Source organism: Leptonychotes weddellii, chromosome 7 (genome assembly GCF_054177405.1).
Source record: "Leptonychotes weddellii isolate Sample4059 chromosome 7, ASM5417740v2, whole genome shotgun sequence".
NCBI lineage: Eukaryota > Metazoa > Chordata > Mammalia > Carnivora > Phocidae > Leptonychotes > Leptonychotes weddellii.
In genome coordinates, this window is record NC_138375.1 from 103,939,775 (window position 1) to 103,954,101 (window position 14,327).

Consider the following 14,327-nt stretch of genomic DNA (forward strand, 5'->3'; position numbering starts at 1 on the left):
ACCAGTGTATCTGGAGATGTGCATTCCGCAGTGAGAGAAGCTCGGGACTGCATGGAGAGATAGACATTTCAGTTTATGGTCTTCCAAGGATTGCAGGGAGATTCTCTGCCTTTCTTACTAGAACACTCAATGGGCCTTGAAATCTGTTTTTTTATGTGTACACACCATAAAATGCATTCCTGTTTCTGCTCCCTTTTGGGACTAGCACTTTGTAGAACTCGTATGTGAGATTCAGCTGATAAAATTTAACTCAACTTTTGGCTTTTGTGGGAAATATTTTTTAAAAAGAAGCTTAAAAGTTTAAGTGGATGATGGTTTCTTATTGTCTTAATTGAAACCACGGTATGAAGTATAGTCTAGCTTTCAAAAAATCAGTTAGACTTCATGTTAACTTTTTAAAACATTAGTAAATACTAATGATAAAGCTAGCATTTTGTAATGTAAAGCTAACACTTTGTGCCAACAAAATTCTAAATACTTTAAATATATGTAAATACATAAGCTCTCCTTTTGATTGTACTGAAATTGGCTTATATACTTGCATAAATTAAGCTAAATGGGTACTATATTCTAAGAAAAAAATTGTCATTTGGTTTATTTAATGATTATACTTTTCAGCAGGTTTCAGTAAGTAATTTGACTCATAGAAGTCCTGTTAATATATATTTCCTTGAGATTTAAGTCAGAAAATGTGAAGCTGGCATGCTTGGGTGACTCAGTTGGTTAAATGCCTGCCTTCGGCTCAGGTCATGATCCCAGGGTCCCAGGATTGAGCCCCGTGTCAGGCTCCTTGCTCAGCGGGGAGCCTGCTTATCCTTCTGCCTTTTGCTCACTCACTCTCTCTTTCTCTCTGACAAATAAATAAAATCTTTAAAAAAAAAAAATGTGAAGCTTGTCAGGGACTCTGAATTGTTAATGTTGTGTTAGTCATTCAGAGCTCAGTAAACAAAGGCTTAAAAGTAGAGAAGACAAAAGAATAAAAAGGCCTCACTTCCTTCTATATAAACTGCAGTTGGACTTGGATCTAAAGACATTTGTGAAGGAGGAAAATAATGTGGCTCCTAAACAGGTGTAATGATCAGATTTTCCAGCTTTGTTAAGTTTGGCTTAATTTCATTGTTTTTTTGTTTTGTTTTTTTTCACTAAACATAGTTGTTTTGTGTGTGTGCGCGTGTCACTAAATGGGAGATAATTTCTATTCCTTAGTAAGGCATACCTTACCAAAAGAAAAAAAAAAGTTGTAGATTTGAAGATCATCCAACTCATTCTTTATCGTCAGAATATATAGTCTCTGTAAACATCTAGGAAATGATCCTAGATATGTGGACTAACCTCTTGGTATTTCCTCATCATGTTTGAATTAGAACCTATACAGTGCTTTTTTTGTTTTGTTTTGCCTGTCTTTATTTAGTTTTACACCATGCTAATTCTTTAAAAACATTTGCAGTGCCTTATATCTCAATTTGTTATTTACTTTTTGCTGCTTCATATGAATCTGTGTAGTTTACTTAACTATACATCGTCAGAGGTTTTTATGTAAATGTGCAGGATAGCTCTGTGTGGTCAGTTTCTGTCTGTCGTTTTTGTTAGTAAATGCTCCATTGCATAGTATTTTCACTATGAACGGTATGTGGAACAAATCATAAACTATATTCGAGAAGCAGAATGTGCTTCCAGCACCACTTGTGCCCACCCCCGATAAAGCTAGTCCTCATTCTGAGGTGGCATTCTTCCCGTCACCCTGCCCCCTGTTGCTCATTCATAAGGCAGAGTAGATTACCTAATTAATGTGTAGGATTCATTTGTCACCTGTGCCTCTTTTTAAATATATTTTTTACTTTGAGACTCGTTGTCTAAAAGATGGCTTTTTTCCTCCCTTTTCCATTAAACGGGCTTTTAAGAGGCTGTATCTCCAGGCCTAGTACAGTGATGGCTTGTGTTCAAGCCAGAGAATAGCAAAACCCACATGTGTGCATGGTATTCATAGGTGGCATGCTTCCCAGGATCATGCTAACCCTCAGCTGCTTTCATATTAAAACATCTTTTCTGTTCATTAGAGTAGTTTCAGATGAAAACAGATACGCAACTCTTGACCTAGTTGCATTGAGTGTACATTTAGACTACTGTAAAATAGAACTGATTTTAATATTTCTCTTGCATCTGTGTGTGCACTCTGCTGTATCCTTTGTTACTCGTAACTTGTTACTTCTTTATCTTTTTTCCTTTTTTTTTTTAAAGATCTTATTCATTTATTTATTTATTTATTTATTTATTTATTTAAAAGAGAGAGAGAGCACACACAAGCAGGGGGAGTGGGAGAGGGAGAAGCAGGCTCTCCACTGAGCAGGGAGCCCGATGTAGGGCTCAATCCCAGGACCCTCGGATCATCACCTGAGCCAAAGGCAGACGCTTAACTGACTGAGCCACCTATCTTTATTTTCTTTATTGTTGTTTATTAACTGTGACACAGATGCATTCGAGACTGATCATTTCTCTACTGTAATAGCTAAGGGCATGCAATTTGGAGCCATAACATCTTTAGTTTGAATACTGACTTTACCAGCTACTTACTCTGTAACCATGAACAAGTTCTGTAACCTTGCTGTACTAGTTTATTCATTTATAAAATGAAGAAAATGAATGCACCTACATTTAATGAGATTATACATATAAAGTGCTTATTGCATAGCCTAGCACCTAGCCTATTTAATAACTGGCTACTAACTATAACCAGCGTGCTTATTATTTTTCCTGTACATTTACCAGGTTCCTCCTCTGTCCCAGATATTGTTCTGGGTATTGAGGATATAAAGGTGAAAAACACATAGTCCTTGCCCTCAAGGATCTCATAGTCTAGTGGTATGAACCAACTTAGACATAGAAAAATTAAAATACCAACATGATGCAAAAACTCTTTTTTTTTTTTAAAGATTTTATTTATTTATTTGAGAGAGAGAGAGAATGAGAGACAGAGAGCATGAGAGGAAGGAGGATCAGAGGGAGAAGCAGACTCCCCGCCAAGCAGGGAGCCCGATGCGGGACTCGATCCCGGGACTCGAGGATCATGACCTGAGCCAAAGGCAGTCGCTCAACCAACTGAGCCACCCAGGCGCCCCGATACAAAAACTCTTAATGTTGGCTACTTTTTGGGTGTTGAGGGACAGTTTTTTTCCCCTTGGGAGCTTTCATTCATGAACATAGATTACTTTTATAATAGAAACTAGTAATAACTACAATAAACTCTAGTAGATGTTGTAATTTCAGGTATGTGTACAGTGCTATAAGAACAGGAAAACAGAAGGGAAAACTGACTTATCAGGAAGCCTTTGCACCTTAGCCTTACCATCTTCATCAGACTTTCCCCCAAAGTCTACTAAGGTACACGTCTTTGCAGAAAGCCTGACCAGAATGATGGGTGATCAGGTGCTATGTAAGCTAAAGACTGTCCATGAAATGGTAGCTGTCCCACTTTATGTATAGCTATCTCTGACACAGCTGTTTTGGCCTCCCAAGATTTTGCATTTTATAAGACTACCTCTGTTTTTGAGTCACATTGAGTAGGTTGAAGGTAGAATGACTTTTAAACATCATAATGGGAGAATACTACCCTTTGATATGAAAGGTAGTTTCCTTGTTCATTTCTGTTCATTCTCTACAAAACCATGAGACAACCTTAGGAGTGACTGATGTCTAGCCTGAAATGGGCCCTAGGCTTCATAAACTAAAGAGGAAAGACTTGGGGCACCTGGGTGGCTCAGTTAAGTGGCTGCTTTTGGCTCAGGTCATCGTCAGGCTCCCTGCTAAGCAGGGAGCCTACTTCTCCCTCTCCCACTCCCCCTGTTTGTGCTCTTTCTCTGTGTCAAATAAATAAAATCTTAAAAAAAAAAAAAAAAAAAAGAGGAAAGACTTTGAAAGCCCCCTGAAGCCTCCTTCCTCAACCCTAAACAATTAGAAGCTCTTTGAGAATGCTAGAACCAACCTGCATAATCCAAGTTCCTGTGGCTTCTTCATAGGCGTGTCCACCATCTAATTCAGGGTCTGGAATCCCTGGTTTGTTTTCAAGCTGATTGTCTATTTAGACCTAACCTTAGGATTTCTCGTAGCTTGTTACTTGCTTTTTAAGTGAATTTATGAACATTCAAATTTATAACTTTCTATTCTTGCTCAGCCCATTTAAGGAGAAGAGTTGTCCAAAAAATCAGAAATGCTCCCTAATGCCAAATGTCCACTTTCCTTATTGTGTTATCAAACTAAAGTAAAATTGTATATAATTTTTTTCTTATCTGTTTTCTTAGCTTTCAAAGTAATTTGTGTTTAAAATGAAAAATGAATAGGCTTATTGCCATAATTTAGTTGTGCTGAATTGTTTGGCTGTAACTTTAGCGATGATGGAGACCAGATTTGTGAGCCGTGGGATCTGTTCTGTTTGGATCTGACAGCTGGCTGCATTAAATGTCTTGGAGCTTTTTCCTTCACATGGGGGTAGGAGGTCAGGAGGGTGGGAACAGCAGTGGAAGAAAGCAACCCACTTTATTTAATGTGCTGCATTTGTTTACTGATTCCAATAATAACATTGTGCAGCTGTTGGAACAGTTGCCTTTTGATTTCCTTTTGTTTACTGTTTAGGTTTGTTAAGCTTGTCTGTGATACCTGCTTACTGTCTGCCCTTTAACTAGCTTTCCTTCTTTATTAAATATGTTTTAATACTGTACCAGTTTCTTTCAGCCAGGGCATGCTTTGATGGTTTAGCAAAGTCAATTTACTAAAAGAAAAATGTTTTTAATTCTGTAGGTCATACTGAAGGTGGCTTGTTTTTGCTTTCTTGTCCCTTAGCTTTATTATTTTTAATCAAATATTTTGTAATGTGGTAAATAAATTACCTTAGAAATTAGTCATAATTTTTTGTTAAGCCACCATTTATGTTAAAGAAAGAAAGAAAGAAAGAAAAAGAAAGAAAGATTGATTGTTGGACTGATTGTGAAGTATGTGAATTTTGTTTTATCTACTTTTGTGAACAGATTGGATACCTAGAAGGCACGTACATAAAAACACACACAGCCAAAAGATAAATCTTGAATTTGTCAGTTTTCTTATTTAGTCTATTCAGGCAGATTTAACTGCAAATTTATTCAGTATTATGGGAATTTTGTTCTCTTTTTACAGGTGAGGGACTTGTCCATTGCTTATATGCTGGTGACATTAACTTACCTCTATATTGGAATCCTGGTTTTTGCTTCATTTCCTTCACCACCATTAACCAAGGATTGCATAGAGCAGGTAAGGCAGTAGGTACCCTCTCTTGATGATTGTTAACACCTTCCTATCTGCAGAGCAGGTGGGGTGATACGGTAGCAAGTTATAATCCCAGACAGACCGGGGTTTGAATACCATCTCTACTGTTTACTCTGCATGTGAGATTTTAGGCATCTTCCCCATCCTTTCTAAACTTCGGTTTCCTATTCCATTAAATAGTATAATACATACACCATAGATTTTTAAAGAGACTCTCGAGAAAGCATACTGCATGCTAGCCCCTTGTGGTACTCAAAATAGATAATTCCTATTATTATGTGCATGGTATTTCTCTTTATTTGGAAAACTGTTATTGGTGCTATTCATGAATTTGTAAAACCTCTGCTGGGAATACATGCAACCTCCTTATTTTTCAAAGCCTGGATCTGGAAATGTCCTGGATAATCTGGTGTCTTTGCTCATCAGTCCCCAATGATAGGTCTAACACTCATTTTTGTACACCGTGGCGGGCAGTAAAACAAAGAAAGACTATTTGGCTGTTAAAAAGAGAGGGAGATGAAAAGAATAGAAGAAAAGATTTTATAAAAAAAGTTGCCATAAGTAATACTTTCTTTGATTTGACCCATCATAAACTTAGGAACAGTGCAGTTTCTAGTTTAATGTGACTGACAAAAATAGCATTTTACAGATGAGTTTCTTTCTAGTCAGAAGAAATTCCTCTAATAAGAGTGTAGCGGAGGGGCGCATGGGTGGCTCATTCGTTAAGCATCTGCCTTCGGCTCAGGTCATGATCCCAGAGTTCTGGGATCAAGCCCCACATTAGGCTCTCTGCTCGGCGGGAAGCCTACTTCTCCCTCTCCCACTCCCCCTGCTTGTGTTCCCTCTCTCGCTGTGTCTCTCTCTGTCAAATAAATGAATAAAATCTTTATTAAAAAAAAAAAAGTGTAGTGGAATATACAGTACAATTTATTATGGATGAATTATAAGAGTTATTTCAGCATAATACTGTTAATAATATTTTCATCTTTATAAGAGAAATAAGTTTGAATTATTACTGTTATGATAGCTTGAAATGTTCTTCTCTTGATTTCCATGATTCCAGAAGTTCTTTGGCAGCCAAATGTTTGCTGAAAATTCCCCTAATGTGAACAATCCCTTATAAAGCCCACTGTCTTGGGAATAGGAATATCTATGGTATTTGTATTTGAAAGGAAACAAAAAAATTCTGAGTAATTAACTTTCCTTTTAGATGCCAAACTAAAATGGAGAAAATCATGAGAGGAAATAGAAATAAATCATTTTCTTTTTAATTATAGGCTATAAATAATAATGATACTAGGTGATATACATACTCTCACATTATTCTATAATCTTTACTTTGGAAGTACTATGATGTTTCAGGGAAGGAAAAGCAAAAGAATTGGTGAGGATCAAATAACATCGAATTAAATTAGCCATTTGAATGTATTAAAACAGATTTATGCTTGTACCTACCTTACAGAGCAGTGCTTCTGAGACTCTGTGAAGGGCAAGGGTTTCTTTGTTGTTTTAATGTCAAATCAATTACAGACTGATACTTTTGTAAAATAAAATAATGTGGCAATGTCAAATTCCTATAAAAATTTCTAAACATTTCAATTTTTGTACTTAGTTTATTGAAAAATAATAGTTCACATATAGTTTGTGGGTGAGCACCGGTCCACAAACCAAAACTTGTGTGGCACCTATGTTCCAAATAAGCAAAAGATAGTCAGTTTTATAAATTTGTATGTACTGAATTTATTTTTAACATTACTTCATTATCTTTCTTTGATTAGAATTTTTTAGACAACTTCCCTAGCAGTGACATCCTGTCCTTCATTGCAAGGATATTCCTGCTGTTCCAGATGATGACTGTATACCCACTCCTAGGCTATTTGGCTCGTGTTCAACTATTGGGCCATGTCTTCGGTGACATTTATCCTAGGTAAGGGCTCTTCTCTTGACCAGCAAGATGTGCCAAACAACAAATGACTGTGCAAACAGGTCAGTTTAAAATGTGACTGATCCTTTTGCTATAAAAATTTGCCTAATCAAAATGGTTACTAAGGGTAGATCACAGTTGTTCTTTTCCCTGAAGAGCTATAAAAATAGAAGCTGCTTCCATGTCCAGAATGATTTAAAGTTACTTCCTTCTAGGGGCGCCTGGGTGGCTCAGTCATTAAGCGTCTGCCTTGGGCTCAGGTCATGATCCCAGGGTCCTGGGATCGAGCCCCGCATCGGGCTTCCTGCTCCACGGGAAGCCTGCTTCTCCCTCTCCCACTCCCCTTGCTTGTGTTCCCTCTCTCACTGTGTCTCTCTCTGTCAAATAAATAAAATCTTAAAAAAAAAAAAATAAAGTTAGTTCCTTCTAGTATAGTTATGTTAGCTCTGATACCAACTATATTTATCTCACGATTTATTTGCCATTAATCTACACATTGCCAAGAAGTTAATAGTATATAGTACCTGTATTAGCAATGTATGGCTAATGAGAAGCAATGCTTTTATTTTAATTATTGGTTATTGATATGTACTTGTATATTTATTAACATTGATGCATTTTTACATAAACCATACTTGCTTAGAATTGAAGGTGAGATATACAACAAGCTAAAATTCCTATTTGCTTCTGTAACTACTGCTGTAATTTTTAATCTCTTACTGGTGATAGAGCAGTTTTGAGTCCTTTTGAAAACCTATTCAAAGCTACTTACCCTCATCCAAGAGAAATGTCCATATACTGCTTCAGAGTTTCCCTGGAACTTCATTTTGAATCCCTGGTTAACTTCTACTCTAAAATTAAGTTTTAATAGAGATTCATCCTAGTAAAAAATACCCAGTCCTAACCTATTTTACTTGAAATAAATGGTCTTAAATGAAGAAAACTTTCAGATAAAAACTTTTTAAAGTACATTTACAGTAACCAATTAAACAAGAGGTCTTCATCAGTTCTTCTTTGAAGTGAACTGATGCAATCTGTTCCCTCATTAAGTAAATAATTAGTAAAAATATGTTGGTTTAAAAACAAAAAACTTGGACGCCTGGGTGGCTCAGTTGGTTAATCGACTGCCTTCGGCTCAGGTCATGATCCTGGACTCCCGGGATCGAGTCCCGCATCGGGCTCTCTGCTCGGCAGGGAGTCTGCTTCTCCCTCTGACCCTCCCCCTCTCATGCTCTCTCTCTCTCATTCTCTCTCTCAAATAAATAAATAAAATCTTAAAAAAAGAAAAAGAATACACAAACAATGAATAGCTAGGAGCACAACTGTTAGATCATATAAGATTATGTTTAGGGCGCCTGGGTGGCTCAGTTGGTTGGGCGACTGCCTTTGGCTCAGGTCATGATCCTGGAGTCCCGGGATCGAGTCCCGCATCGGGCTCCCTGCTCGGCGGGGGGTCTGCTTCTCCCTCTGACCCTCCTCCCTCTCATGCTCTCTATCTCTCATTCTCTCTCTCTCAAATAAATAAATAAAATCTTTAAAAAAAAAAAAGATTTAAATAAAAAAAATAAAAACAAAAAACTTATAAAAGCAAAATTCAAGAGGTACCACCTTTTTAGCATTGACAGTACCAACAGCTACAGTTATAACATTGCTCATCTGGAAGATTGGATTTCAGTACATATAAGATTCCTGTTGTGTTTATGCCCTGTGTTGTATTTACAGTCCCAAAATAAAATAATACAATGAAGTCATAGAAGAAAAAAACGCTAGGTAAATGCATTATTCCTGTTTTCTGCCATTATTTTGCATAATGGTGGCTGTTACAATGCTTCTTCCTCTTGGAAATAATCTGGAAGTTCCCTTTCGTGTTCACATTACATTTCTTTCTCTACCACCAACAACACACTATCATTTATCCTACAGTTACAAGTACTCCACAGACTGCATATTTCAGAGCATACTTTTTTGGGCTCAGCACCTCCTTACACTCTTAAAGTTTATTGAGAACCCCCATGCACTTTAACTTATGTGGGTTATATCTATTAATATTTAACATATGAAAAATTAAAACAGAATTTTTAAATATGAATTAATTTATTTAAAAAGCAATAATAAAACCATTACTTGTTGGGGTGCCTGGGTGGCTCAGTCGGTTAAGCGTCTACCTTCGGCTCAGGTCATGATCCCAGAGTCCTGGGATCGAGCCCCGCATCGGGCTCCCTGCTCAGCGGGAAGCCTGCTTCTCCCTCTCCCACTCCCCCTTCTTGTGTTCCCTCTCTCGCTGTGTCTCTCTGTCAAATAAATAAAAAAAATCTTTAAAAAAAAAAAACCATTACTTGTTTAAAAATAACATAGTTATGAAAAATAATTGTTTCCCAAAAAAACTTTTGTTTTACATTTTCAAAACTTTTTTTTTTTTAAAGATTTTATTTATTTATTTGAGACAGAATGAGAGAGAGCACCTGAGAGGGGGGAGGGTCAGAGGGAGAAGCAGACTTCCTGCCGAGCGGGGAGCCCGATGCGGGACTCGATCCAGGGACTCCAGGATCATGACCTGAGCCGAAGGCAGTCGCTTAACCAACTGAGCCACCCAGGCGCCCCTCAAAACTTTTTTTTTTAAGTTGTATTTATTTAAGTAATTCCTGTACCCCGTGTGGGGCTCGAACTCACGTCCCTGAGATCAAGAGTTGTGTGCTCTTCCAACTAAGCCAGCCAAGCGCCCCACATTTTCAAAACTCTTTAATACCTGCTTTGCTAGGAGATAATTGGATTCCCTTATCTTCTGCATTCAGTCTGTTGCAATATGTTGTTTTCATTTAAATATATGAAGAAAATCTACTCTCACATAGACACGTTGGAAAAAGGAGTACTTTTAATAGCATTTTCAGATTATTGTGGATATTCTTCTTTGATACTATGCCAGATCTTAACAAGTAGTATTTTATAAGTTAATTGAATCAGAAACTCACTGATATTAAAACCCATTGGTCTATAGTACACTTTGGATCCTTTAACCTATGCATGTATTTGTACCATGTTTAATCATTTGGAAAATATCATTTCACTGAGTTCTGCAGATCTTCCACACTTCATTATATAATATCAAAACCTACATTCGTAACACTGCCACCAGTTTCATCATAAAAGTCCTTAAATACTGGAAAACTGTCAAGCTCGGGGTGGCAAATACAAGCTGTCCAAAATTCTGATTTTTCCTTGAAAACTGAAATTTTATCACATACCACTAGTTGTTTTCCTTGAAATGACAAGCTCATAATCATTCATTTTAAAAAAAAATGTCTGTCAAATACCCAAGTCTGAAGAACCACAGTTTGTCTGCCTTTCAAGTAAAAATAGCATTCCTTGGAAAAAAGGGCTAGATTGCTCTCCAGCTCAGTTGCACAAGTACTTTTCTTCAAGACAACAATTTTACTTCACTGTGTAGCAGATACGCTGTATTATGTACTTTCTAATTGATCACACAGAATAGTAAAACAGATGTGTGTTCAAAGCATGAGATTTAATAAAACTAATAATTTTTACTTTTTTATGAAGGTCTCTTTTTTGGCAGTGTTTGGCGGTAAGGCACACAGTATAAAATACACGTAGGTGCAGCTGCCTCTTCCCATGCTAAGGGGCCAGCAGTTTTACCCACAGTTGCTTTTGCAAAGCAAGTAATGTCTCTTATGATTTTAATATGAAATATGTTTTAATATGTCTCTTATGATTTTAATGTGAAATTAATATTTATCTCAGTGACTTCCTGAAAGGGTATTGGGAACTTCCCTGTGTTGTATTTACAGTCCCAAAATAAAATAATACAATGAGTACAAAATACACTATGAGAACCACTTCTTTGGAAAATACACAAAGTTGTTTCCTTTTACAATACAGAAATAACAGAGGCCCAGTCATTGTCTCAAAGCTCTGGAGCAATTTTAAAGTTGGAGTTTCTGGATAAGTAGTAAGATCTGGAAGCCTGAATATCTTTGTAATTCATCAGGATGTATGACTAACTACTTATTTGTGTAAATAATTCTCCTCGTTTTTATTCTCTCTGTAATCTTTATCTGGGATTAATTACCCCCTAATAACTTAGGCTCACAAGGTTGCTTTGATGTGTAAATTTCTTTTAAGAATCATCTTTCTGGGAAATGGAGTTATTTCTTGAGCATCACATTTTATCTACATTATTTTCCTATTCATGATGAACACGGAATGAATATCTTTAAGTGGCTGAATCTGAAAAATGAAAACCTGCCCATTTTGTCTTTCCCTTAATATATTTTCCTAATTATAAAAATAAAATAAATACAAAAAAATATTGTAAGATATAAAAAGTTTGTTAAATACAGAGAAGTGGAAAAATTACTCCAAATTCCAAATCATATCACAATCACTACTACCTTTTCGGTGTTCCTTCTGATATTTTTTCCAATGTTTTCAGATTTTCTTGTGTAGTAAAAAAATCTATCTAGCTTTCTTCCAAGTTGCCTAGATGAATTTACCATCTAGGTAGCAATGATAAGTTATTTTGAATAATTTTTAATATATTCCATCAAGGAAGTTGTTACCTTGCTGTATATGTAGGATACTTGTTTTTGCCACAAATATCTTTATGTTAATAGCTTTTTTCTTATTTTTGTTTATTGTCTTAAGATAGTCCAAATGGAATTATAAAATAAAAAGCGTGAATTCTGATACATACCACCAGTTTGTTCTACAAATCTTTAACCTACTCATATATTTGCACAAAAGGTCCGGGGTCACTGTGCCATCACCAGCATTGAATACTATTGCTGCCTTCTATTTCCGCTGTGATTTTATTGTCAAGTTTAAGACATTCTCATTTTAAAGATGTTAATAATGAATTTTATTCTCATATTAATGGTTATAATTTGCCTGTTTTTACTTTTTCCTCCAAATTCTCTCCTCAACTTCTAGCATTTTCCACGTGCTGATTCTTAATCTAATTATTGTGGGAGCTGGAGTGATCATGGCCTGTTTCTACCCAAACATAGGAGGAATCATAAGGTACAGCCTGTAAGGGAACTGTGCCCCTTCATGTATTGTTCTTTATTTTTATGCTTTTCCTGTTGATATTGCCGTTGTTAATTTAATTGTACGAAATTCTTGTGAGTATTTAAAACTGGTAACATTCAAATATAGTTCCCTGGTGTCAGTTAAGGTGCTCGTTTTCTTCCATCACACTGCTTCTTCCTGATTCTAGAAGCCCCATTATCCCTTAAACATCTTTCCCTTTTTCCCTTTCTCTTTTTCTTTTTCTCATCGTTTTCCTTTGTACCTTCTTCTCTTTACCCAAATTAAAAAAAATTTAATATATAGTGTATAACTTCTTGAGTACCTGGAGGTCTGTCATTTGTTAAGGCTGTGTTGTAACTTTTTTTTTTTTTTTGAGGATACTTGAAATATGTCTTATAATAAAGACAACCACTATGCTGTTTTTACTTTTATTTGCATTTATTTTATGCAGAATTTACTCCTGGGCCATAAGTTTTTGTTTCTTCAGTTTCTTCTGGGATATCTTTTTCTTCTGGTTTAGGAACAATCTGCTCTTTTTCAGTAAGGATCATCTCAATGTGGCTGTACTCTTAACTTTTTTAACCCATTTCTACTCAAGAACATAATTTTGCTCTGAGTTGCAGTCGGAAAGTAAGAGTTTAGATAGGAGTTTAGGTTCCAGATGGGTCTTTACTTAATATACTTTCTCTAAAAATATTGTGGTAGGTTGAGTAGATGGGGAATAAAATTGTGAACTCAGATTCTCATGGAAGACGGGTTTACAGTGATCTGATTTCTCTTCCTCAACCTCTAGAAAGCAGGGCTTGAGTCACTTTTTTGAAGACCCTTACCTAAAAAAAGTAGCAAGAAATAAAAGTAGAGAGTATTAGCCTGATGCTTATTGAATATAATGGACCTAAAGTTTCTATTAAGCTGAGGATAGGGTAAGGGAGAAGAAAGTTTGGGTTCCTCTGTCAGTCTTGTGTTGAGGTATTTTTGTTATTATCTTTGATAATTATGCTGAACACCACAGAGGTACTCAATCTGTTCTCATTCTTAAGCAGATGCTAGCAGTCCTTCAGAAACTCAGAATGCATAATTAGTTTATAAAAGATCAAAGATAGGAAGCCTATCTCCAGATGTTTCTGAGGAAGCAGCCACAAACATGGAGACACAGAAGAACTATGGAGATTGGAGAGATGAATAAAAAACTCTGTCAAGCAGATGCTATAAAGATGAACAGGAAATAATATTTTATATTAACTTAGGAAGTAAAATGTTTTCAACTCAAATGCTTTATGTCAACAACAGTTGAATCAAAAATAACTTCATTGCAATATCAGACTGAAGAGGGTTTAAATGGGAGTATAGTTGCAAGGAATAATTAACCCAAAAAGTTTTTATTTTGCAGGTATTCAGGAGCAGCATGCGGCCTGGCCTTTGTATTCATATATCCATCTCTTATCTATATAATTTCCCTCCGCCAAGAAGACCGTCTGACATGGCCAAAGTTAATCTTTCACATTTTTATCATCATTTTGGGCTTGGCTAACCTGATTGTTCAATTTTTTATGTGAAATACTCAATGTCTTCTCAGAATCTTTCATGGCATTTTGAACTTTGACAACAGTTCCACATAAATTGACTTATAAATGCTGTTGTTGCTATAATTCTAAATGTTTTCCTAAGATAATTTGAAAAAAAGGGGTGGGGGGAATAGTGGTCCATGAATAAGTAATTTTGATTAGAGTGGAGAAAGGGGCAAGAAGAATGATCTTTGTCTCACTTCATATGCACCACCCCTTCATTCTCATTGTCTTTTCTGAGTAGAAGTATATGCCCTTAGGAAAAATCATGTTGGTTTTTTATTTTTACAGATATAAGGTGGGTGGGTTTATTTTGACTACAGTGAAGATTCTCAGGGTATCACAGCAACTATTGCCAGATGCTATTTCTGTTTTATGTTTCAGTGTATTCACTTTCATTTTATTACTTGCTAGGCCATTTCTGCAGTTTACCCAAACATGTACTGTTTGGGACAGTAAACCAAATACCTCATTTGTAAAAAGAAATCTCCATGGCATCAGTG

General features: G+C 36.2%; 1 protein-coding gene across 3 annotated transcripts in view; it reads left to right on the forward strand.

Moving 5' to 3' along the window:
* Nucleotides 1–13,895, forward strand: part of SLC38A9 (solute carrier family 38 member 9) — an 86,264-nt gene extending 72,369 nt beyond the window's left edge. For all 3 annotated transcript variants that reach the window (XM_081826861.1, XM_081826863.1, XM_081826862.1), the window contains 4 exons: nt 5,164–5,277; nt 7,071–7,219; nt 12,161–12,250; nt 13,650–13,895. In XM_081826861.1, coding sequence (XP_081682987.1) covers nt 5,164–5,277; nt 7,071–7,219; nt 12,161–12,250; nt 13,650–13,815 — 519 coding nt within the window. In that variant the 3' untranslated portion in view covers nt 13,816–13,895. The remainder of the gene's footprint in view (nt 1–5,163; nt 5,278–7,070; nt 7,220–12,160; nt 12,251–13,649) is intronic.
* The last annotated feature ends 432 nt before the right edge of the window (nt 13,896–14,327 follow it).